The sequence below is a fragment of the Lytechinus variegatus genome, chromosome 7, assembly GCF_018143015.1.
Source record: "Lytechinus variegatus isolate NC3 chromosome 7, Lvar_3.0, whole genome shotgun sequence".
NCBI lineage: Eukaryota > Metazoa > Echinodermata > Echinoidea > Temnopleuroida > Toxopneustidae > Lytechinus > Lytechinus variegatus.
Window position 1 is genome coordinate 29,221,993 of NC_054746.1, and position 25,200 is coordinate 29,247,192.

Below are 25,200 nucleotides of genomic sequence, written 5' to 3' on the forward strand. Positions count from 1 at the left end.
AACATGTATGAATAAGACTTATGCAGTATTGGACTGATTTCTTGACTTGGTACAAATTGTTAATTACTGGTTAAGGTCAAGCTGTTGCATGCAGGAAAATCTCCAACCAAGTTCCATCCTGTATTTTATGAAGTTTAATATGATTAACCAAATCATAAGCTCCACTGCATGAATCAAAGTACTGCAGTACTCCATCTAACTCAGTGCTGGTAAAGTAAATTATTATCTCGGGCCTTCAAGTAGATAACTTGTTAATAATTAATATGACTTTTTAGAACAAAATACAAACACATATTCACAAGCATACAAAATATGTAAATCTAATGAGTATCAATCCATGCACAAACTACTTGTTGAATCTCAGCGGTGTTGTTATTGCTATATCTCCATTTCAAGGCACTAGGTGACTCTTTAAAACAAAACAAACAAATGACTTAAACTTACCAAGATCCATTTGAGAAAAGCAACTTGAAGAGAGAGTGAGAATAAGTTCTGGATACTGAGGTATATTCCAAACATGATTATAACCCAACATGATCTTCATGTCATTTATTGATATCCCAAAAGAAATAATCTCAAATCGAACAGAAAACTGATTCATCTACATGCCAGATTTCAGAACTGTTTTATGTGCTTGGTTTGTCAATGAAATGTATTTTAGAATGGCAAGTACTGCTGGAATGGTATAATAGAAATTGCTAATTTCAGGAATGTTCTCGGGAGTCTTTTCCTAACTCTTCTCAAATTGTCTCAGTTTTATCCTTTTTCCAATTCACATATATCGAATTCATGACAGCTATATATGGATTAAACATGACAATTTGTAGTATAACAAGGTGTGTTATTCATACAGGGTAAAGATATGAGAACATACTCTCAAGGGTGGGGATAAGTAATACAGTCATATGACTAACATTAAATGCCAATGACTTCTCAAACACTATTAAAGGATCTAAAATAGCACGTCATGGATTTGAAGGGATTAAATTCATATTACTTACATGAAAAGCTGTATATCACATTTCTATGCATGTAATACCTTAACATGATTTATCCATGAAATGACATACATCTAAATGTAATCATGGTTTGATATTTGATTTATTCATATTTTCTCCAGTCCAGTCTTTGTTCTCACTTTCTCTTTTCCATACATTTACATGTGTTGTTTGTACTATTATTTACATTCATCTAAACACACAAACTCAAAGCTAAAAAACATCATGCTCTATACAAACAAGAAATCATACAAGATACAATTTATACCCACAATTGGAACTTCAAATCATATCACAAGTGCAAATTTCAATCTATTATTTGAATGCTGATATGACCAGATAAAATATTCAAAGTTACAAAGATAAAGGTGAACATCTATCACCAATTAAATTTTATTCTTTTTTTTCTGAAGAAGAAATCATATTCACCAGGGACACTTTTAACAAATGCGATTGTAGGGCTTATTGTCTGAGTTGTGTTGCCATCATACATCATTTTATTTACCAATGAAGTCGACTTTTGAATAATCTTCATAGTATTAAAAAAATGATTTACTGGCTTTGCTTCCATTCTATCTATAATAGTGTCATGCTGGGGGCATGCTGCTATACTAGTATACTCAGGACGTACATGCTGCAAGGCTTGGCAATAGACTCACATCCTCATACTCCTCATCTTCCTCTACTTCATAATAATAGTCCCTCAAATCATTCATTTCCTGTTGCGGGGGAAGGGGGTGGATGGGGGATAGAGTCAGCACACACACACAATGAGACATACAAATTACTGACCAAAAAATGGTTTATAAAAAAGTGTGCCAAACTGAAATATAAGAACCAGTCATAATTATGCATTACTTGACTAATACAGATATACAGCAAATGCAAAGGAAAATTTTAGAGTCCTATAACATTTGCAATAAATCCCATACATGTATTTTCCGATAAAACATAAAGATCATCAGCTGAGCATCAAAATAAACATATGAATATATATTTGGCACATTTCTGTTATTTTGATTGAGCTTCATGTAACAATAAGATAAAATATAAAAAGTGTCCCAAAAGATAAATTTTCATGCAATATTTTCTTCTTTATTCTTTATGTAAAGTGACCCATAAACACATTTCTATTTTTTTAAACAATTTTTTTTTTTTATTGTTTTCATGGTTGTTAAACAGACATGTAGATCATTATTATGGATAAAATATAAAAGGAAAAATACTAAAGATATTCTATCCAACATTTTACACATGGACCAAAACAACTTTACAGCTTTCATATCTTGAAAAGTAAAAGAAAATTCAAAATAGTAAGTTAGGGACGAAGAAGGAGGACCGTTGATAATAATAATCCCATAATGAGACCGATCTCTGTGGGATAATGTACTATCTCTGAAATCTGAGATCTGTTTTGAAATATCACCCTGCCTGATCAGTCAGAGGCATCATTTTTCATTAGCAGATATTAGGAATGATATATCTCTTGACAAAATAAATCAACTACTTATTTACAGATCAATATAGATACCCTGGGACACAGTCTATTTTCATAAACCTTTAATGAGGAGGGGGTAAAGGTTTAGTGCTTTAACAATAATGGTTACTATATTATAAATGATCTTGTACATTTTATTTCCATTTTGAAATGTGTACGCTAGAGAATATCATTCTCCTTCCTGTAAAATGTTATGAATCAGAAAGATATGATAAAAATGTACATAGATCCAATCGATCACATTCAATTATGAATTCTCATTCAATTATCATTATTCTACTTTATATTATACTATTCAATTCTTCTGGAGCACTTGAGTTGAGCATGTAGATTGACCATTAAAAACAAACTATTTTGATCATTGTAAGTTTACTAACATGTACATATGAAAACAATATTCGATAAAACTGTAAAATACATTTAAAGCACACAAGTTACACTGAAACTAAATCAAATAGACAAGTACATGTATAAACTTAATCATGCAATAAGAACTTATCCACCAACAGCCATACTTGTAGAAGGCAACATGCATCACCATAGATAAACACACACAAAAAATACACTTCACCACAAGAGGGTGCTATAACCATCACAACACACAGTATAATTGAATGACTGCAGGAAAACAGCAATTTCATACTCAGAAAAAAAGAAACCAAAAATATTTCAATGCTGACTGTTCATGTTACTATACTTTGATAATAACATAGTCTAGATAAAAATGTTTAAAACATTCAAATATTTCATTACATTTCCAAGACACACCTCTTCATTATCATCATATCCAATCCATATCAATTCAGAAGGACGGCTTTCTTTAATACACGATTCCTTTTTATCATTGAAAAGCATGAAGTAAAATAAAAACAAACAAAAAATGAAAAAGCATTTAAAGCAATGACATATAAAGAGTATAAGATAACTAGTGTCTAGTACATACTGCAATAGAATTCAATATTACTTTGACATGGGCAACACCCATTGTATCATTTCTTAATTTGTGGTATTACCACAGAAGAGAAACAAAAACACCTCAATATTCATTGAACTACATGTAAATTCCATATCCTTCTATTTGAACTTGGTCATGTGATTTTGATACACAATGCCAATGTGATAAAAACATAAAAATGAAAAATAGTACCATCCTGGCACTTGTTATGCTGTAATGAGGCTCTGTTGTATGAATCCTTGCTTTATGATAATAATAATAATAATAGGCATTTATATAGCGCCATCTATCTAGAAATATTCTATTCCGAGGCGCGTTATTATTATTATGGATAAACCCATGAGATCTGATGAATGTTTCACCATCTGGTTCAATTACTATTCAATGCTTTGTTTACAATGTGCATGAATTCTTAAAACCCATTTTCTCTCTCATCTAGAGGACCCTCCCATTTGCAAACATACCTGTATGATAAAGAGAATATAGAGTATGAAGGATTAACAAAGCCCAAGTGTTTATTGCAGTACAAATGCAATAAGCATATGATTTTATTTGTTCTTTACAGTATATAGTGATATTTTTTTCTCTCATGGATCGGATCCATTGTATATCATGAAGGGTTGATTGTTCAATGCATAGAACTGACATCCCTATAAAAAATCCTGTTTTAGAGGATTCAATATTAGTAATATTCCTCACATATGATATCAAAGAACTGTTTTCTGAAAGCATGATTTCCAGTAGTTCTTGCAATACCCCTTTAATGAATTTGTAGATATAGATCGGATGCTGCTTATTTCAATTCATGAAAAGTCGAGGACCAGAATAAGCTGCACTATTTGAGTGCTGCATTCCATTTCATTTCTGAATCCATGATTATGCTCTGATCAAAGGTCATTTCCAATGCATTGGTAGTGTGCTGACCATGGATGATAAAGTGGTATTATTTCTTCACTGCACTTGTGACAAATAAAGGGGTGTATTAAGATACTGCAAATTTATTTAGTAGATTTGCAGCTGTTTGCCTCTTTGCAAGTTTTCTTGAAAACAGTTGGTACTGTTGATACATGTGCATTGTTACTAACAAATCCAATTTCCTTGTAAAATATTCAATTGTGCATTTAGCTGTTTAATATAAGATGATTATATGATTTAACTGAATGAAAAATAAGCATACCTGCTTGATAAAGCCTTCTTGGTCCTTGACCACTGATATATTATCTAGCTGTAGACTGTCAAACCTATAGGTTATGGGATGTGAGATACTAGTGAGTCAAGGAATAATCACGACAACAAACAAAGTAATAATTTCAATCAAACAACCACATAATAGAAGAGACTAGCAAGGTAAAACTGGAAGATGATTTAAGTCAGAAAGGTGATTTTATCTTTTGTTATATATTCAATCACAATTGGAATAACTTTATCAATTGAACAACGTAAAAGGCAATTAGGTCTAATGCACTTAAGTACATGTAGTTGCTCTTAAAAAAACAATAGGATACACACAACAGACATCTATTAGAGAGGATTTGAAGTCTACCCACATGACTTCAAACCTCATTTCTAATTCATCTAGTCTTGCCTCATCTTTCTGTAAACCGTCTGTACAATTTCCTCTAAAACAACAGCCATTTACAGGACTACCTACATGTACATGGTTAAATGTAACCTTGTACATGTTGCTAAGATAATGATGCTGAGCACTGTGTTTTTTTTCAAAACAGATTTATAAATACAAATTTTACAATATCCCCACATACACATATATACAATCACTCAAAATCCTGGAAAGGATACCAAATGAGCATACATCTTCCTACATGTATACCACTTTCCTTCCTGCAAACACCCCCCCCCCCCCCCCAAAAAAAAACAACCCCTAACTATACACAGAAAGTTCCTTCCTCAGTACAGCCTTTCGGTTGGGCATGCGTGTTACTCCGTCTTACAATATCATTTTTATTCAAATTTATTTTCCTTCATATCCAATCATCCATCCCCCCTAAGAATAACATTACCCCTTGTAACATACCCAAATTTAAACGAATAACCTGTCTCTCTATGCCACTTTCCCCTCCTTATCTTACTCTCAATCCTCCAACCCAGTCTGCAGGTAGATTCTCATTCATCCCCTCATCCAAGTCACACCCCATCCCCATCCCATTCCCCCATCTTCATCGTATGAACCAGAATGCCCACCCTCAGTGGTCCTCAATTCAATCAGGAGAGCTTGTCTCCTCACTCATCTATGGCGTGACAATAAGACGTATTCACACCCGCCTGGTCAGGGGACAGTATCCATAATTTCATGCACTTGTTCAAGCTGATAATCACTTCACTCTTTCACACCTGCTTAAAATGATAATCAAAAAATGAAATATAATTTTTTCCATAATATTCTTGGTCCATCTCCCTACCTCCTAGGAGATAAAAATTTTCTCATAATTTGCTTTCACACTGCATTTATCCCTCCAGCATTGGAAATATCCTGGAATAAATTATCATAATTTTGAGAAAAAAAAGTGTAATCTGCATGAATTTTCTTATGCCGCTAATACAAGTACTTCGCTTCCGCACTGGCAAATTATGAATTCTCTTACGAAAAAAAGTTATTTTTGTTAATAACACAGGTGTGAATGCCCCAAATGAGAAAGCCGATCTCTCAGACGCCAGTCAACAAGATGATGAGAGAATTAAAAGCCCTCAGACATCCCGCTAGGCTGGTGGATGCTGGGATATTGGAAGAGTGCCGGAAAAATGACAATAAGAAAAAAAGAAATCAAATGATCTGTATTGGCCAGCTAGCAGTTCATTATATTGACCACAGGGGATTTCTCATAGATCTTATTGCAATCATTCACATCACCAGTGTGTACTATGTTAGATTAGAACATAGAATGCAATATTACAGAGAAGTGCAGACTACAGAGTATGCTAAAGATTTGTATGCAGTATGCACGAGTTTATCTTGGATCTTGTATGTACAACTTTATGCACTCTAAAGATCTTCTCTTCAGATGTGCTGTATAACAACACCTGTGTTAACATTTGTCATACCATATTGCAAAATGATAGCATGGGTAGTTTAGAAAACATTGTTGCATAACATTAAGTTTCTGCAGTCTGAATATGCTGTATAATCTGTTTGATAAAAATATATTTCTTTAGTTTTCAAAACAGTAAACAATTTAACATGGCATTGATCTGAATAACCAGGATGTGGTTTGGAATGAAAACATGATCTTGATCCAAATTTGGGATATTTAAGTAATGAATCTATCTGATTGGGAAAAATTTGTGATTCATATCAGTCCTCTGTAATTGGATCTTCCTTTCATCAATTCATACATGTACATGCAACTTTGGGATAGATCAAGCACACATAAATAATGTACATATTATACATGTACTAGAAGTGTATGTATGTAGTTCTCCTGTGCACATTGTACTATCAAAATTAATTTGGCTGACTGAATTACTGTTTTTTTTCTTACTCTTCCTACTGCTCCAAAACAAATTGCATTGATTGATGTTTGCATGATTTAATTGACAGAAATCTTGTATTTTTATTATTTTATCCAAAATATGTATAGGCAGAACCCATGTTGATAATTGTCAGATTCAGTGTTTATGATCGTACGAATATTATATTAATAGAACAAAAAATAGTTCAAGTCATGGTAACAGGGCTCAGCACTCAGCAGCCAATCACAATTAAAGTTTTCATGGTGGTTTTCAATTATTAAAGTTCTAGATCTGATTTTGGCATCTAAAGATATTGTTTGTTACATACCATTTCCACTATGTTACATAAATAGAATTTGTTTGTCTTAGAGATATTCTGTATCAGATTTGAAGTAAATAGATATTTGATTTCATAATTCGAAGACATATCTCCATGCTTGTACCATCTACCAAGAATTATGTCGCAGTAATGTCTAGAATACAGCCACCTTGGCACAGGTTTATCCATCACTCAGCAGTATGAATGTGATTAATACAAACAAAAAGGATATCATATCCAAACCGGATGGAGTCGCCTTTCTTCAACTGGATGTAGGTCTCCTCTGGAATCCTCGAATCATTCACGAACGTCTGCAGTGACGAAAGAAGGGAGACAGCAAAAAATATATGTGACAGTAATATACAAAGAACAAAAATGAGAGGATTACACACTGCATATATGGGACATATAAAATATGGAGTATGAAAGAGGACTGCAGAAGAAAGAAGAGAAGAGGAGATATATAGAAGGGAATAGAAAACAAAAATAAGGGAGAGAGAAGAGAAAAGAATGCAAAAGGAGGATAAGACAGTCAAGTAGTGGACACAACGGGAGGGGGGGGGGGGTGCAACGAAAGTAGCAGGATGAGGATACTTGGTAGAGCCTCCATAACACAAAGCTTAGATATTTAAAGGTCAAGTCCACCACAGAAAATTTTTTATTTGAATAAATAGAAAAAAATCAAACTAGTATAATGCTGAAAATTTCATCAAAATCAGATGCAAAATTAGAAAATTATGAATTTTCAAGATTTTCTTATTTTTTACTAATATGCACAACTCAGTGACATGCAAATGAGACAGTCGATGATGTACCTCACTCGCTATTTCTTTTGTTTTTTAATATTTATTGTTTAAATACAATATTTATTTTTTACAGATTTGACAATTATGGCTGATTTGACTGAACCATATAGTATTAAAATAACACTAATTCCACATGTTCAGGGTGGAGTTAATCTCTGTTTCACTTGACAATGAGGAGAAAATTTAGAATATTTCATACAATAAAATACAAAATACATAGTGAGTGGATGACGTCATCATTCTCCCGACGCTCATTAGCATACTGACCAGTACGTCAGAGCTGCCAACCTGAACAAGAACATTTCAGTATTTTTAAAGCTGAAAATCAGTATTTTGGCGAGGAAATCAGTATTTCCAAAGAAATACCATAGGACAACACATAAAAATGAAACTTGAAAAATCAGTTTTTTGCATGAAACTATCAGTATTCCTCTCATTTTTCAGTACTAAATACGGAAAATCCGTACTACTTGGCAGCTCTGGTACGTGCATATAACTGTTTTGTGAAATTTAGTGAAACTTTGATATGCCATAACTTTCTTCTTTTACAGTGTACATCCGATTTCGATAAATTTTTCAGCATTATGCTTGTTTGATTTTTTTTTTATTCAAATCAACTTTTCATTGATGTAGAATTGACCATGAAAATCAATTATATGATCGGACACTCAGCTTTATGTTATAGTACCCAGGTATCTTAGAATAGAAAGATCAAGTGTTGCCAAAAAAAAGGAAATTCTTTGCAAATTAAACTGAACACAACAGTTCTGTTAGTGTTAGAATTGTGGGAACATTTCCAAGAAGCATTGTCTAATGGAAGGATTTTTCTATCAATTTATTAAAATTGATCTGTTTTCAGTTGGATGACTATAAATAAATCTAGAATTACAATGCATACAAGTCGACAGTCTTAATCCCAATGGCATTGCATATAGGTTAATATCATTGGTGCTTATAGTGTATAGCTGATACTGTATAACATCAATGTCTTGTTTATCATTTTTTTCCTACAATTATTTGATCATGTAATCATGTAATAATGGAGGTCCCCACATTACTATCAAATGACTCATAAAAATTGACATATCAATACATACTGTTTATAAATTAATAATGTCGAAATGACAGATAGAGAGAGGTCTTTTCCCTACAACTGTCCATGTATTACACACTAAGGTGTGGTCCAGGCAACTGTTCAACAGACAATAGGAAGCAAGGTCACTTCAGGTCACAGATGAGTGGACTACCTGTACATGGCTTTGACACAAGCTAAATGCCTATGGTATTCAAAATATTTCGATTTCTTATAGGATACAACTATACAGAAATGGTAGAAGAAAAAATATATGAAGACCCTATATTGGCTATAGGGTCCTTATGTTAAAGAAAGTAATATTTTGTTTACTAAAAAAAAGTGCGAGACAAGAAAATCCAATTGTAACGGGAAAGCTCTATGAGTGAAACTAGGGTTTTCAGTCAGAGGATTACAAATTTCTTTCTTCACCCTGTATGCCTACATACAAATGCATCTCACTTTAATATATGGTGTTGCAAGAAACATGCAAATTAATCACAGGTCTTGAAATTAATTTCAAATTTGCAACTGACTGCTGATCTGGTCCTTACAACCAAAAGAATTGATAGATTTGCTAATATTTGAACTGACTAAATTATTGACTGCTAATAGAATGTGCAATCCACTGCAGAGAAGTTTCTAGCAACACTCACTCAAACAATCTGTTGGAAAATCAATGTTCTGAGCACATACATGTACAATGTCCAATATCAATTCTTGCAGATTGCATGCAAATAAGAAATAGTGCATGAATTGAAAAGTAAAAAAGTGCACATGTTCAATCATTCATAATCATTAATGTAACTTTAATATCTAGAATGCAGAATGTTCTGAGATACTTGGAATTTCAAAGTTGATTGCTAAAACAACAAGATGTTTCTGTCACCAGCAATGTAATTTCATGATTCAGAGATTGTCTCAGATATTTCAAGCACTCATATTTAACATAAACAAAACTATAAAATTATTGTACAAGTACATACATGTACATACCTTCTAAAACTAGCCATGACTGCCATCTTCCCTGTATGTGATCCAGTCAGGTAAATGGGTTGGAATTAAAATGATACACTGCTAGATACAAATACACCCTAACTCACTTTTTTAACCCCACCATACATGGCAGCTTCTCAACCGTATCTCCCTTTGTCACACTTATGAAATATAAATATGAAACACTTAGTTCTATAAACCTTATCGATGACTGGATCATTTTCTAGTCATGCGTGAGAGCATCAAGAGGAGGAATGCCATTGAATGATATTCTGTCAGGCATAATATCATCACATTTCACATTTGCCAACCATGTTTTTGAAAGAAGTGGCAAATTGGATCTGAAGTTTCATCGAAGCCTTTTCAGAGGGGGCGAAATGTGGGGCAGTGAGGTGTGCCTAGTAAATAGAATTGGGGATACTGAGTAATCGCACATTATGGGATATGAAAGAAAAAAACATTAGGGAATAAATAATTCTTCACTTTACATGTACCACCAAAACAGGAGCATAAAAGAATATAGTACACATGGGATAGGAACTTCCAAATGTCATTCTATGTTAAACTGCATGGCATGTATGAGACTCCTGACAAAATTCCAGATTTATATTTTCCTCCTGTCATGATTGATGTGTATTAACAAGTCTTCCTGTTCCGTTGAGGGGGGAATCACCTACTGATAACTGGGATTTCCTCCAAGTACTGAATGAAAAGCTGGTGTGTGGTCCAAGATAATCTACTTTTCATTTCATTATTTTCATATCTTGTCTCTGGATTGATATTTTCATTGAGAGATGGATATGAGATCTTATTTTCCTATGTGCACATAATAAATTTTGTTACAAATATGAAGAATTTCAGAAAGCACAATAAACAATGGTGTTTGAATACTTGGTTTTTTAGATACGATCACTACCAATGTAAATTATGATACTTACATGAATACTACTATTAATAACAATAATAATAATAAAGAAAAAGAAGAAAAAGGAAATAATAGCAGGGATTCAAGCTCAATGCGAATAACTAAGTAAGGTACATGACAACACAACATGCACCAAAAAAATTACAAATACATCTGCTGTTGAATATTAAGCTTCCGATTATCAATTCCATTTCCGATGAGTCATTGAAATTCAAAAGGTGTCAAAATAAAGGAGATGGTGTGAAGTTTCAAACCATTCTGTTCACTGTTCACATGACTGCATCACTGCATGGAAAACACACATAGACAACAGACATACATGTGCAGCACACCTTTAAAAAAACTGAACTTCTTGTATGGATACCATATCTTGGGAGGTCTATGTAGACGTTTTAATAGGGCACAGGGTTGGTTCCGTAGCAGGGGAAGTACATGCTGCTACTTGAGATTTCCTGAACACTGCTTGCAGGAACCCATAGGAAGAACTCTCAACATATCAAAATACTACACACCTTATGCCTTCCTACATCACTATGTGGAATGAAAAATGTTCCTTGTGAACATATTTTTCATGATGTATCTGTAGTCATTGTATTTGTTGGTCTAGGCTACATCAAATGCACAGTTGTTCAAACCTACCTTACAATTATTCAAAATTTAATAATGAATTTATACTTTCTTCACAGATGATTTGATTTTAGTTCATAAATCACCTGCATTTCATGGAATGAGAGAACAAAATAAGAGATTGTTTACACCCTTTTCCATACCTTAATTATGCGAGTTAGACCAACAGTAGGGGGTTTTAATCGCGGACATCATTAGTGAAATCCGTGATATATTTTCTTTCGTTATAAAAATATATTAAGTGTGCCCAAGCGCATAGGCCTACACTGCTGATAATCAATGATCTAGTAATTGAGTGATTAGTATTTCCAGACATGATGTCTTGTGTCCTGCTGAGGTTGGCTATCTCTAACATGTACTTGGACTTAGAGCCACTTATTCGCCATGCAAACGGCCAAGGTCAAGTTCTCATTAATAATCCAATATTAATTACCATCTTCCTTCTGGTCATTAGCCAGTGCTAATAGAACATTTTATACCATGGTGTAATTGCTTATGCAGTGTCTAGACTAGACAGGCAAACCCTTTCCTCAGGAAGAGCAGCTCTGGTATCATATTCCTCCAAGGATTTAAGGCATATCAGCACAAAGAATTTTATTTTCACTGATTTTGTATGTTTTTCCCCAATAAGGCGGTAAAAAGTACACCTATTTTGGTCTGATAGACTATCAAATGTCATTACTTCACAGAAATATAGAAATGAATAATCAGAACTTTGGGATGAACTTGTTCAAATCTAGTTCACAATTTTGACTACCCAGACATAAATACATGCATTGAGGTCTACATCAAGTAAAGAACTAGGTTCATTTCATGCTAAATGAATCAAGTTACGAAAGAATTGTAATATTCCAATGAGGCATCATATTGTGACAAAGGAAATGGATTCTTTAGGCACTCTTTATTAAGTATGTCAAAGCTGAATTCATTTTCCTATGGCTATTTAATCTCTCAAGATAATGTCTTGATTCATAACCAGATATTAGGAATAACAAAAACAATGTATTTTATTAAAAAAGTCCTGTGAGATCTATCAAACTGTCCTATACTGTATCATACATGTACATCTAAATTATAAACAAGTTGAAGGGTCAAGGTCTTGGATTATCTTGGCTTATTTCTGAATTTAAAATTTCAGTCTACGAGGGACTGAAGGAATTGTGTACTAAAGTAACTATAAAGCGAAGCAATGTTGGTGTTGTTGCAGTATTTGTGAACATGGCACATAAAATTAAGTTATGAATACTTATACCTGCATATTTTCCAATTTAGGAATGATTCTTTTTGTTTATAGCATAAAACTAATTCAATTAAATAAGAAACAATGAGAACCAGAGATAGCTTGTGCTGGATTTCTTTCAAGACCTACAGGTGAGTGATGATTGAAGTATTAATTTGTCTGCAGAATAGGAAAAACAAGGGTTTGTGTCCTGCCACATCCACAGTAGTTAGTCATCAACAATAATTATAGGAAATGGCTCTTTTAGAAGAAACATGTAGAATCATGTTTAAAGACTGGCCTACGCCCATTGGCCAAAGTGGAAAAGTAAGTCGGTCAACCTGCTGGTAAATTCTTCAGTCTAAGATAGGAAGTGAAGGAAAATACAATCCAACTAACAGAGGGTTTCACAGAACATTTTATGCTATGAAGATGTATTCACAGATTTGTTTAAAAACATGTCCACCCTCGACAAAATGTTAGAATATTAGAGAAAAATCCAACAAGCAAACCAGTGAAAATTTCATCAAAATCAGATACAAGATAAGAAAGTTGTAACATTTCAAAGTTTCGTTTAATTGCAAAAAACAGTTACATGATGCACATCCTGGTCGGTATGCAAATGAAGGAACTGATATCATCCACTCATTATTTCTTTTGTATTTTATTACATGAAATATGATACATTCTAATTTTTTCCCCATTGTCCTGTGAAACAAAGTTTTGTTTCTCTCTGAACATGTGGAATTACCATGTTTCAACATTTTATCATCCAGTCAAGTTGGTCCATTGTCAAATTTCTAAGAATTGAAATGCTGTATAATTCAAACAATAAAAAACAAGAGATAGTGAGTGATGGATATCATCGACTCTCTCATTTGCATGTCATCGAGTTGTGCATATACATGTAACTATTTTGTGAAAAATAAGCGAAACTTTAAAATGCCAAAACTTATTTAGTTTACATCCAATTTTGATGAAATTTTCAGTGTTATTCTTGTTTTATTTTTCTCTATTGATTCAAATCAATATTTTTCTGGGGTGGACTTGACCTTTAACTTACCATGTCTGTGTGTTTATGCTTTAAATTAAACTGAATAGAAATTGCATAAGTTACAGTAATATTTTACAATGAATTATAATTTTTCATACATTTACCCAAAAAAAAATCCTTCAACAACACTGATCTTGAAATCAATACATCAGTGAGGTCAAAGGTCACCTAGGGTCTACATATTGATGATTCTAATGTAATGAAAGAACAACTCACCCCGTTGAGACTTCCAACGTCCTTTATGGAATGCGACCCATCAACCTGGTCATAGGCAATTACTGAATGCTGTTTGTCTACACTGCGAGACTGAAATAAATAAAAACAAACGAAAGGGTGAAATGAATACAATTAAAGAATAAGGTTAAGTGATTTCCATGATGTTTAACTAATTGATAAATAGATTACCGGTAGTCTAAAGCTGTTTATGTGATCTTCTGTAAATTCACATATTTCCAAACAATTGCAGGTTTATAGTAATGTAGATTGTAACACATCAAGCCCAGCATAGCCTTTTGATTAGGGGGCATATCTGCTCTCCATCCACCTCCATGTTATATGAATAATGAAACTAGAACAATATAAAAAATTGACATTGTCAATTATGTTTTTCTCATTCAGCAAATACAGAAATCAACAAAATCCTAATCCACACTGTGTGTATCAAATTTATTGACAATATCTTTCAAATAGACATTGATATACAAAGTTATACAGATCAATAAACTGGAATATATTCAAAGATTTTAGAAAAAAAAAGCCTGTATTCTCATGAATCCTGTAACAAATTTAATTTGCCAACCAACACATACAAGTCCACAGCATTGACAGCACTGTAGTTCCAATAAGACATATAACTACTACTGTGCTACAGAGCACAGACTCCATGTTGTTGAAGAGACCCAGTTCTATTCCATCCACTTCAGAATAATAACTAGGTGTGAGTATAAATGAAACTGGAATGCCAGTGTAATAAGGCTATTAAATTGCAAAACCAAGCCTGATATATATATACACACGCATTCTTGGTATGCAGATCTGCATGATCAATAGAAAGATGAACAATATTTGCATTGCAGCTAACTTTGTATGCATATCTGACAGTAAGTCAAATAGCTCTAGACAAATCACTTGATTGCCCTGCAAATACTTAAGAGAAAAGGCAGACCCGAATCGTTTCCGTTTCTAACCTATAAATTAGATTAATTGATCTTTATGTCATTTTGAATCTGAGAAATCTTATTACAAGTTCCATGCTCTGATGCCGCATTGCATTTGATAAATGAAATCATTCCCATCAGCAACTTAAATTGCAATATACATGTAACTGTATATATCCCTGGTAAAAAAATGACAGTATAAGCTGTAGACTTGTCTACAACTTATTTTTTTTTAGGATCGTGGTAGGAGCGCCGGCGCGATCACGCTCCTCAAAAATGAAGGTCTGCGTACTTGATAGCTTATAAAGTATACTATAGTATGCAGTTGCTTTAATCTATAATATGGACCTACATGTATGTCTGAAAACAATATGATAGTAAAAATTAGAAAATACATCTAACTGTTGGACGTGTAACGTGTTACACATACAGTAAAGGGCTGCTATCAGAAGCGAGTGCAGAATTCCATTGCACATCAAACAATTATGAATCTTATCAACCAGCCTTATCAACAACATTTATTACCAATAATCATAGCATTCTTCATTCATCTTTACAATATCAATATTGCTTTCAAAACAATATAAAAGCCCCCTTATCAAAATATGAAATGAAACTACAAGATCTATTCAAATGAATCAACATAAGGGGGACTCTTATTTTTCACCGGTGCCCTGTATTGCTACTTTTGTGAAAGATAAAATTAATACAGTTGAATGTAATTGTAAGTTTATGTCAACTCATCTACAATAAATTACAATCAATTTTAGATATTGATTGTATATCTTTATTCTGAATATTACAGAGAACCAAATAGCTTTATACATGTGGGTATGACCTATTATGTACAGACTATGATGTTATGCCTGTGTGTCATACAGAAACTGTGTAGGCTGTAGTGCAACAGCTGTGGGAGATTGAATATCCTCACAAAAGTTCAGTGTCAATTAACAATGCAATGATCGAGAGAAACATAGCAGCGACCGTATACACGCACGATTCCTCGACAATTGTCCTAATCAATGTTAATTGGCATATTATTATTCCCAGTTCAATATTATAAAGCTCACTGGTATTGTACAATTACATGCATGTCCATGTAGAGCACAGCATAATTCAGAAGATAGACATAATTCGCATTTAATTTGATCTTCACCAACTTCTACAAAATGTTTTGGATAGAATATGAGTAGAAAGAATCTAAATTGTACATACTGTATATCAGTTGATTAATTATTAAACACAACAAATATTTTGATAATCATGCCATTTTCATGTAATGCTGCAAGAAGGCCAATAAAGATTAATCATGCACTCTGACAGAAACACAAACAAATGCAAAGCCTTTCATTCATTACTGGTTGAATAGAAATTGTGACCAGACCGGAAATAATACTTGTATTCTGAACAATCTGCATATGAAAGCATCCATATTTGTAAGCTCAATGCAGGAAATAATTGGAGCTACTGATTCCAAGGGCCATTTATGACCCATCCATGAACAATCTTTATGTTTAGAATAAACTCTCACACAAATCAGATATTCATTTTTTACTCGAATTATTAATCCTTTCAATATGATCATCAAATTATATTGATTTTCCTGAACACAACACCCAGTCCCCTATGGGGCCCCATTAAAAAAATAACTTGATATAATAACAATTTTGCAATAACAATCCAGAGCTACATGTACTGAAATCTTTCAATTTGATTGGCCAATGATTAATATTTATCATGAAACGGGGACCCAGATCTTGAACCCACTATGTATCTTACATAGACCTCAAATTTAAAATCTATGAACAGAAGAAAGCTGAAGAGTGAATATGGTGATGATCTGGCCAGATTTTTTTTTTCATCAGGCAGAATTTAATGTTTTTCTCATGGCAGGATAGAAATAGAAAATGGGGGTGGGGCAAATCAAGGACAAGGTCATTCGTTACTCACCTGGATGGAGATGTCACACTGGTCTCGACCAATCAACATCAAATCTTGCTGTAGGATATGCAGCATTCCCGTGTTGGCAACCAAACACCACGCCATAGCAACAACATGCCACAATGGGTCAACAGGGCAGAGGTAATGGGGAGGGATTCCTTACAAAATTGATCTTATATGTCCCGTAATCCCAGGTCAGGCTGGTACAGATCATGTACATGTACTTTGCGGCAAGTATGTCAAGTATACATGTGTGAGTATCAAACAGTTAATTGGTAGCCTTGTGATGTGATGTCCTACTCTTTAAATGCACTTGCACAGAACTTGATGAGTTTATTGGAAATTAGAATTTCCTCCAACAAACATAGCTGATGATATGCGGTTATTTGGCCCAATTATGAAAACAGAATCTTGCCCCTCAAAACTTGCTGATTAGGTCTGTTATTACATTACTCCAGATCTATGTTATACGCAGATTACATCTTCGCTTCCATGGTAATCAACTCTACTTGAACTTCAGCATATGTAACACTCAGCTGTAAACAGGGTAGATAAACATATGTGTTCACAGACCAAAGGCATGCAAGCAGCAGCAGCAGCCCCTAGCTATGTTCTCTAATATTCCGACTGTGCATGTTTGTAGCATTACAGGAAGGCACACAAGGCATGAGCTGTTTGCAAAGAATTTAGGAGTAATTTCCAGTGATTGCGATCTTCCCCGGTACTTCTGAAGCCAAACGCAACAGATCTTGACTTCCTTTAGCCTGATAGGGAATCTGACCTCCCCCCATTAAATCCAGAGCTAATCCATACATCCAGGGATAGAGAATGAGAGACACAGGGATTTGAAAAACATTTGACTATAAGGTTCAGGATATGGGTCAATACACTATTCAAAGGTCATCTGAGGTCATGCTGATGTTGATGAAGCAGAAACTCAATCAAAGCCAAGCACAATGATACATGTAGGCTGTGATGGGAAATAAAAGAGGGAGAGACAAAAGCAAAAGAACAGAAATAAAACAATAAACATGCAACAGAAATAAATAATAAAAAATAAACCACATACAAATCAAGAAGTTGTTACATTACATCAAGCAAAATAATGTAAAACATTGACAAAATGCAACAAATGGACTGCAATATCTCAATGTTTGAAAGTGCACACAAGGTTCAATAATATGAATAACATTGTGGTATCATCTTAAATTAAAATCTTCTACTAAAAATGTAGTGACCACTCTTTCATCCATTCATTAATTTTTTAATTATAATTTTACATTGAAAATATCAAGGGCCTACAAGAAGTGCCTGCTGGGCCCTCACTTGGTAATCCTTTCAAAAGCGCCCCTTGGAGCACTTATTTTATATTGCATATCAGGAAGCTAGAAAGTTTATATCCTGAATTTCTAGCTTAACTTATGTTTGATGATTTCATACCAACACAATTAAAAATACATCAATCAGGTACCCAATTCAATTCAAAATATTTGTATGTTAAACCACAAAATACATCCACTAAAATACTGCTTTATTCCACATCATCCACACACCATAATCATTTTAAGACAAACAAATAAAACTCATAGTAATTGGAACAGTGAACAACACTCATGGAATGGTTGGCGATGTTGTCCAATTTAACATGAACAAAAAGACAGGTCAACATTTGAAAGGGAAGATCTGCATGCAAATGGTAAACAATGTGCCTATTTTCTGCCAAATATTGTCCTACATTCAATTCCTTGTAGTGTCCAATACATTGTGTAGACCGACAGAACTTCGATACAGCGACGGTAATAACATTAGATGACAAATGTCAGTGCAATTACATTGGCAACATGGACATATGGAGAGTCACATACAGTACATCGCTTGGCTAAAAACATGTACTATGACTCATAACTGTATCATCCTTGCTCACAATGGATGTACAATGACAATGTTATACATCTGTCATATTAATTGTCAAAATGACAAGAGTAGGTGTATGGCGATGACTATAAAAAAGACAAATTATTATTCTCTGTAAACAACAAATAGACACATCAGTGAAAATAAATCTACATGAACATGTATACAAGAGGAACTTTTTGAAAAGATTCATCACTCATGATATTTCATCATGAAAAATAAATTGCTTTATAACTGAAACCGAAATTCTGTACAAACTCCAAAGCATGTAGTGTACACTGACCAGTACAGAAACAGCACTGCATACATACAGGTAAAATGAGGAGTTCAAACTTCAAATTATATTTCACATAAAGTACATACATAATCATACTTATGACTAGGATTATATAACAAACATTTCTTTATTGAAGTTTAAAGGTAAATGCCAGTTTTGGTAACGATATCAAAATGAGTTCGTACAGAATCCAATGAAATGACCACCGAAGTGTCTGTTTGTATAAAGAATATGTGCCAATGGATTCTGGAAGAAATTGTGTAATTGCTGAGAAATTAGCAAATAAGCACAGTATTCGGGTCAAGCGTCGGGCACGACATTCAAAGCAATAATAATACACTGTCCCACGTACGCTTATCTGTGGTGGTGTACTTCAGTGTGAATATTTTTCAGGATAGATTTCAAGATTCCACAAAGTTCAGTTTATGTGACTGTACCAGATCTACACGTAAATCCTCGATATACTGACAATTAAGCCTGGTTTTACAGACTTTCTCATGAAATCAGTGTTTACTGCAACTACTGGTATTTCTCTTTAAGAATGGATGGTATTCGGGGAAACAAGCAGAGCAGATCAGGGTCATGACATTATTTTAGATATTAGATACAGACTGAGAAAATTGTAAAAGTTTACAGATTTTGTTTTCTCAAAAAAATAAAATATTGAAATTTTTCATACGTTCTTTACAGTATCCTTTGAAACTGTCATGCAAAAAATGTCCAACAAATAAAAGTTAACGTGGCAACATTTCACTACATGGAGGCCTAGATGTATATCGACAACATCAGCAAATCTTTCAATTTCGTCAAATCTTACAAGCAAACTCTACAACTTACCATGATACGCAAAGGTACCACAAAGTGAAGTCAAAGACCAAACACAAACCAGCCAGAGGCAATCCCAGACTTACTTGCTACACTCCAATGACGACCAAGCTGCTACAATGACCAGAATACCACCAAACAGCAGTATCATATCCCTCCCTTTCATTTCATCCTCAAATGAGCTACATTAATGCCAATCTATTTCCTCCAATATGGCCATCTTCCCAATCCCCTAAGGCAAATTTCAATATATAATTGCTTACTTTATTATTTTCCTTCATCAACTCGGCACCAGCACCATTCTCTGCATCCAATTTGAATGAGTGATTCATCGATGAGTCACTGAGATAGGGAGCATACACCTGAACGACCCACTAGCCAGCCAGCGTGGAAGGCTTCCTCACTCATTATTTACAATTCCTGGTCACATGTCAGGAAAGACAAATTTCTTTTCCACTATTTCTAAGGGGTCACCATCTGGACTTTGATCAATATGTTTGTACAATTTGCCTTGAAGTGAGATTGAAAGTCTCTTGAGAAATGGGAATTTAATTTATAGTGTCTCTATCAGGCAACAGCTCTAATTTGTTACGGTACTATGTTACAGAATGAATCAAATGAAATATCAATATCATAATTTTAATTGTTTCTCATATTCATACATGCCTGAACCAGAAAGAGCTACATGTATGAGCCTGATACATAAATTGCATCCCCATAGCAAGTGATGCATATGGCCAATTCTTGCCTCACCCTTTTAATTTTCTTTCACACTGCAAATATCCTGCCATCTCGGAGAGATCCCTTGAATGTTTTTTGTAATTTCGCAAAGGCCCTTCTACCTTTGGGGTATTTTCTTTTGAGGAGGTATCAAAAGAAATTCACTTTTTATTTCATTGGGTGGGTACAAAAGCAACCAAAGATACAAATCACTGCAGATATTAGATGTGAAGATGAAATAGCATTTTGAGGAGCAAATGTACCAGCGAAAACACTAATACATTACATACAAGCTAGAGAGCCCTCTAGTTTGACGTCAGGCTTATATATCCAGGCCATAGTCTAGACACCCTGCTACTAAAAATCCTTCCCCCAAGTTTATTACAGAGGCCCCTTGGAAATACGAGAAAGGCTACATGCATGTGTACATATCATTTGAGAGATGTGTGTATGTGTGTGACATGTTGCATTATCACAGGATGAATTGAACTTCCACGTGGAGCTTGTGACATTCAGGAGCACTGCAAGCAATATCCAGATGATGTGCTTCATGCACTACTACATGTACTAGTCTGGTGTATAAGCTACCACTTGCAAATGTTCATTATTTTACATTTCCATGACGACAAACCAAATCTTTTGATTTTAACTTTCCATAATAATTGAAAATACAATACAAGCAACATTGGATTAATGTTCACTGTTGCTTTGTAAAGCCACGCAGCAGAGAAGAACATGATGTATTTCTTTTATTCCTTTTACCTCTTCTGATCTTATGAACCATTAAATAGAGAACAAGTCACCCAATTACAGAATTACTCTTATCTTTCAATATTGTCATCTATGTCTCCTTATAAACTCAAACAACTGCCACAAATGTGAAGAGTAATGATAGTAGTAGTAGTGGTAGTAGAAGTAGTAGTAGTAGTAGTAGTAGTACTAGTAGTAGTAGAAGTAGTAGCAGTAATAATAATGATAATGATGATGATAATAATGATAATAATAATAACCATATGATAATAACATAATAATGATAGCAGCAAATTTAATGATTACAACAATAGTTTTATCGTCAACATGGTCAATTTGCCAAAGTAGAGTTGTAAATTTATGTGAATTATGCTTCAAGTAATAAAAAAGAAAATAAATTAAATGACCTGATACCCTTATTCATTCAACAGTTCTGAAATGATCCAAAATTTGATTTGATACTGAATACTAATGATCTCATTATCATGCCAATATTTTGTACTTGTTTCTCTTTTATGTATATTTCCTTTATGTTGTATAAATTTGTATGTTTGCATACAAAACAAAATGAATTTCCATCAAGCTGGACAATAAAACAACATAATAATTTCAAGTCCCAACTCCCCCCCCCCCCTTAAAAAAATCAGTAGTACCCTCACTATTCCCAAATCCAAAGGATAATCATTGAAACTGAGCCCAATAATCACACTTGAGGGTCAGCGATGAATTGCTAATTTGAAAGAGAAATTTGGATTGGTTCCTTATTAGTCTATTGAGCAAAATGCGCATGCAACAATGATCTTGATACTGATAGGTCATTTTGCAAATAGTCATTAACGTTTGTGTTATGGGGCCTTGTATTGAATTCAAGCATCTTCTTCTTCTATAAGGTTTGTTCAATGTCCGTTTCCAAATTTACATGGAAACATGAATGATTGAAAACGTAGTTTTAAAAAACGCAATTCAGCAATTCAATGAGAAAAAAGGGTGTGTTCAATGTCCTCCATTCCTGATTTCAAATCATGATTTGGAGGAAAATTTAAACGTAAAAAATATGTTTGTACACGCAATCAGCTCAAATTTTACAATCTCCAGCATCGCGAATGCGACCTTGAACACAACTGTGTTTTGAAGCGTCTTTAAATTTGCTCTCAAGCATGTGCCAGAATTGTCCTTTCTTGTGATACATGTAAACTGCGCGCTAAAGCTGCACTAAAAAAGTGGGAAATACATTGCGTATCAAAAAAAATTACACTTAGAAAAAATCCTGTAAAATTATATATGTAAGATCCTGAAGATTTTTCCACATTTTAACATTGGTACAGATCCATTTAAGCAAATGACGATATAACTGTCAAAAAATATTTCCGCTTGAGTGAGCACCACTTACTGTATAAGCTGTTATTTTCGCGGGGGTTTTATTTTCGCGGATTTCGCGAATTTAACAACACGTGAAAATGTTGACACATTTCTTAGTCAGTGCCAATGCCCCCAACAGCAAAGATTTGTTATTGAACACATCCTGCATTGTTAGAAAATGGAGATATGTACAAAAAATAAGGCTTAGAAAGTACAGTTAGTGATTCAAAAAGTTAGCTAGAATTCACTTTTTTTAATGTATCGAACAAAATCAGAGCCTAAATTATTTTCTAACATTATTTTATCAATATTTATACACTCACTGTAATAATAAAATGTATTTTCCATGAAATAATTTCATTTTATTATCATCTGATTGACTCTATACACACGTATTGGTAGCTATTTACATACTCATTAATATTCATAAGTCACATGACCAGAATTTTTAGGGTGAAGATTCTGTTCACAAAATTCCACAATTTTGCACTTTTACCAACTTTTTGAAAAATTAATCAAACAAAACACAAATTCCAAAGATTGCTTAACCCTATTAGATCCTGTGGCATGATGATTTTTTAGATCTAAAGGTTAAAAAAGTGAAATTTAAGCCACCTTTTCCAAAATTTCTAACTGTTTTTACAGGGACATATTTATGTACAAAAGACATATCAGCATGATGAATTTGAGTAGTAAAGATTTGCACATGATTTGCACTGGATGTACTTCTTTGAAATGCTGTGAAAATGATTCGTACATCTTCCAATCGCGAATTTAACAACCCGCGAAAATGTCGGGACACCGCGATTCGCGAAAAATTCTGTACGCGAAAATATCAGCTTTTACAGTACTTTTGAAAAGTTAGTGAAAAATGATTTGCGCAGGACTTTTAAATAGTTATGCGGATAAAAGTAGACCTTAATCATGAAGAACACATGGAATTTAGCTAGTAAAATTGATTTGATGATATCTTGTATACCTGTTTTAAGTTGTTTCCTTGCCCATAACACTTTGAACAGTGCATTGCGCCCCACCCCACTCCCCCACACACTGAGCCATCTTGACGACATTTGCTTCACACTGAGCTGTGATTTACATAAAATGGTAATAGGCTTCATTTTCATTTTCTTAATCATTGTCAAGCTTGGGAAAAGTGTGGAGAAACATGTATTAAATGACAAGTCAAAAGCAATTTTGTGTCACGCCCACTTATGAAAATAACCAAAAATATCGTGATTTGCGAGGGCACGCAACAGAATTGCATCAAAACTTCATTGTGAAATGACTGGGATGGAATTACACTTGTCATAGGAGCCTTGCACGTAAACTTTAATGTTGACCTGAAAATCACCTTTGACCTTACTATTATGACCTCAGACTGCAGCATAACATGCAGGTCCCCAAAGTACATGTACATCTACCATCCAAGTTTGGTTGAAAAGTGACATACAGTGCGGAGTTAGGTGTCATAAGAGTCTTTCATGTAAACTTTAACGTTGACCTGAAAATGACCTTTAACCTTACCGTGTGACCTCCAACTGCAGCATAACATGCAGGTCCCTCAAGTCCATCTACCATCCAAGATTGGTTGAAAAGTGATTAATGGTTGCGGAGTTAGGTGTCGTAAGAGAGTCTTGCATGTAAACTTAAACGTTGACCTAAAAATGACCTTTCACCTTATCATGTGACCTCCGACTGCAGCATAACATGCATGTCCCCCAAGTCCATCTACCATCCAAGTTTGGTTGAAAAGTGACATACGGTTGCCGAGTTAAGTGTCATAAGAGAGTCTTGCATGTAAACTTTAACATTGACCTGAAAATTACCTTTGACCTTACCATGTGACCTCCCACTGCAGCATATCATGCAGGTCCCCCAAGTCCATCTACCATCCAAGTTTGGTTGAAAAGTGACTTACGGTTGCGGAGTTAGGTGTCATATTGAGAGTCTTGCATGTAAACTTTAACGTTGACCTGAGAATGACCTTTGACCTTACAATGTGACGTCCGACTGCAGCATAATATGCATTTCCCCCAAGTCCATCTACCATACAAGTTTGGTTGAAGAGGGGGGGGGGGAACTGGTGAAGCTCATGCTGGCTGCTATTCACTGTGGATGCATCATTATCTTCTTATGAGCTTTCTTGCTTATTAGTTTTTAGGTGGTCTGTCTGATTTTGTCAGAATTTTCTTTATTATTTATTCTTAGCCCCTATGTTTGTCGCCAACTTTTCTCGGAATTGGCTGAATCAATTTTGCTGATTTTTTCGTCATTTATAGAGTCATAGAGACGGCATACGAATCTTTTAAAGGTCATATGG

At 34.2% G+C, this 25,200-nt stretch overlaps 1 protein-coding gene across 7 annotated transcripts in view; it reads right to left on the reverse strand.

Annotated features, from left to right (window-relative positions):
* LOC121418931 (centrosomal protein of 170 kDa protein B-like) overlaps nt 1–25,200 on the reverse strand; it is a 63,855-nt gene that overhangs the window by 30,568 nt on the left and 8,087 nt on the right. For 3 of the 7 annotated variants that reach the window (XM_041613147.1, XM_041613149.1, XM_041613148.1), the window contains exons 1-6: nt 20,315–20,400; nt 17,045–18,005; nt 14,154–14,243; nt 7,471–7,549; nt 4,629–4,708; nt 3,265–3,330 (exon numbers count right to left, since the gene is read on the reverse strand). In XM_041613147.1, coding sequence (XP_041469081.1) covers nt 3,265–3,330; nt 4,629–4,708; nt 7,471–7,549; nt 14,154–14,243; nt 17,045–17,140 — 411 coding nt within the window. In that variant the 5' untranslated portion in view covers nt 17,141–18,005; nt 20,315–20,400. Of the gene's footprint in view, nt 1–1,657; nt 1,718–3,264; nt 3,331–4,628; nt 4,709–7,470; nt 7,550–14,153; nt 14,244–17,044; nt 18,006–20,314; nt 20,402–25,200 lie in introns of those variants that run through there. The other 4 variants (XM_041613146.1, XM_041613144.1, XM_041613145.1 and 1 more) reach the window with 4 other exon arrangements.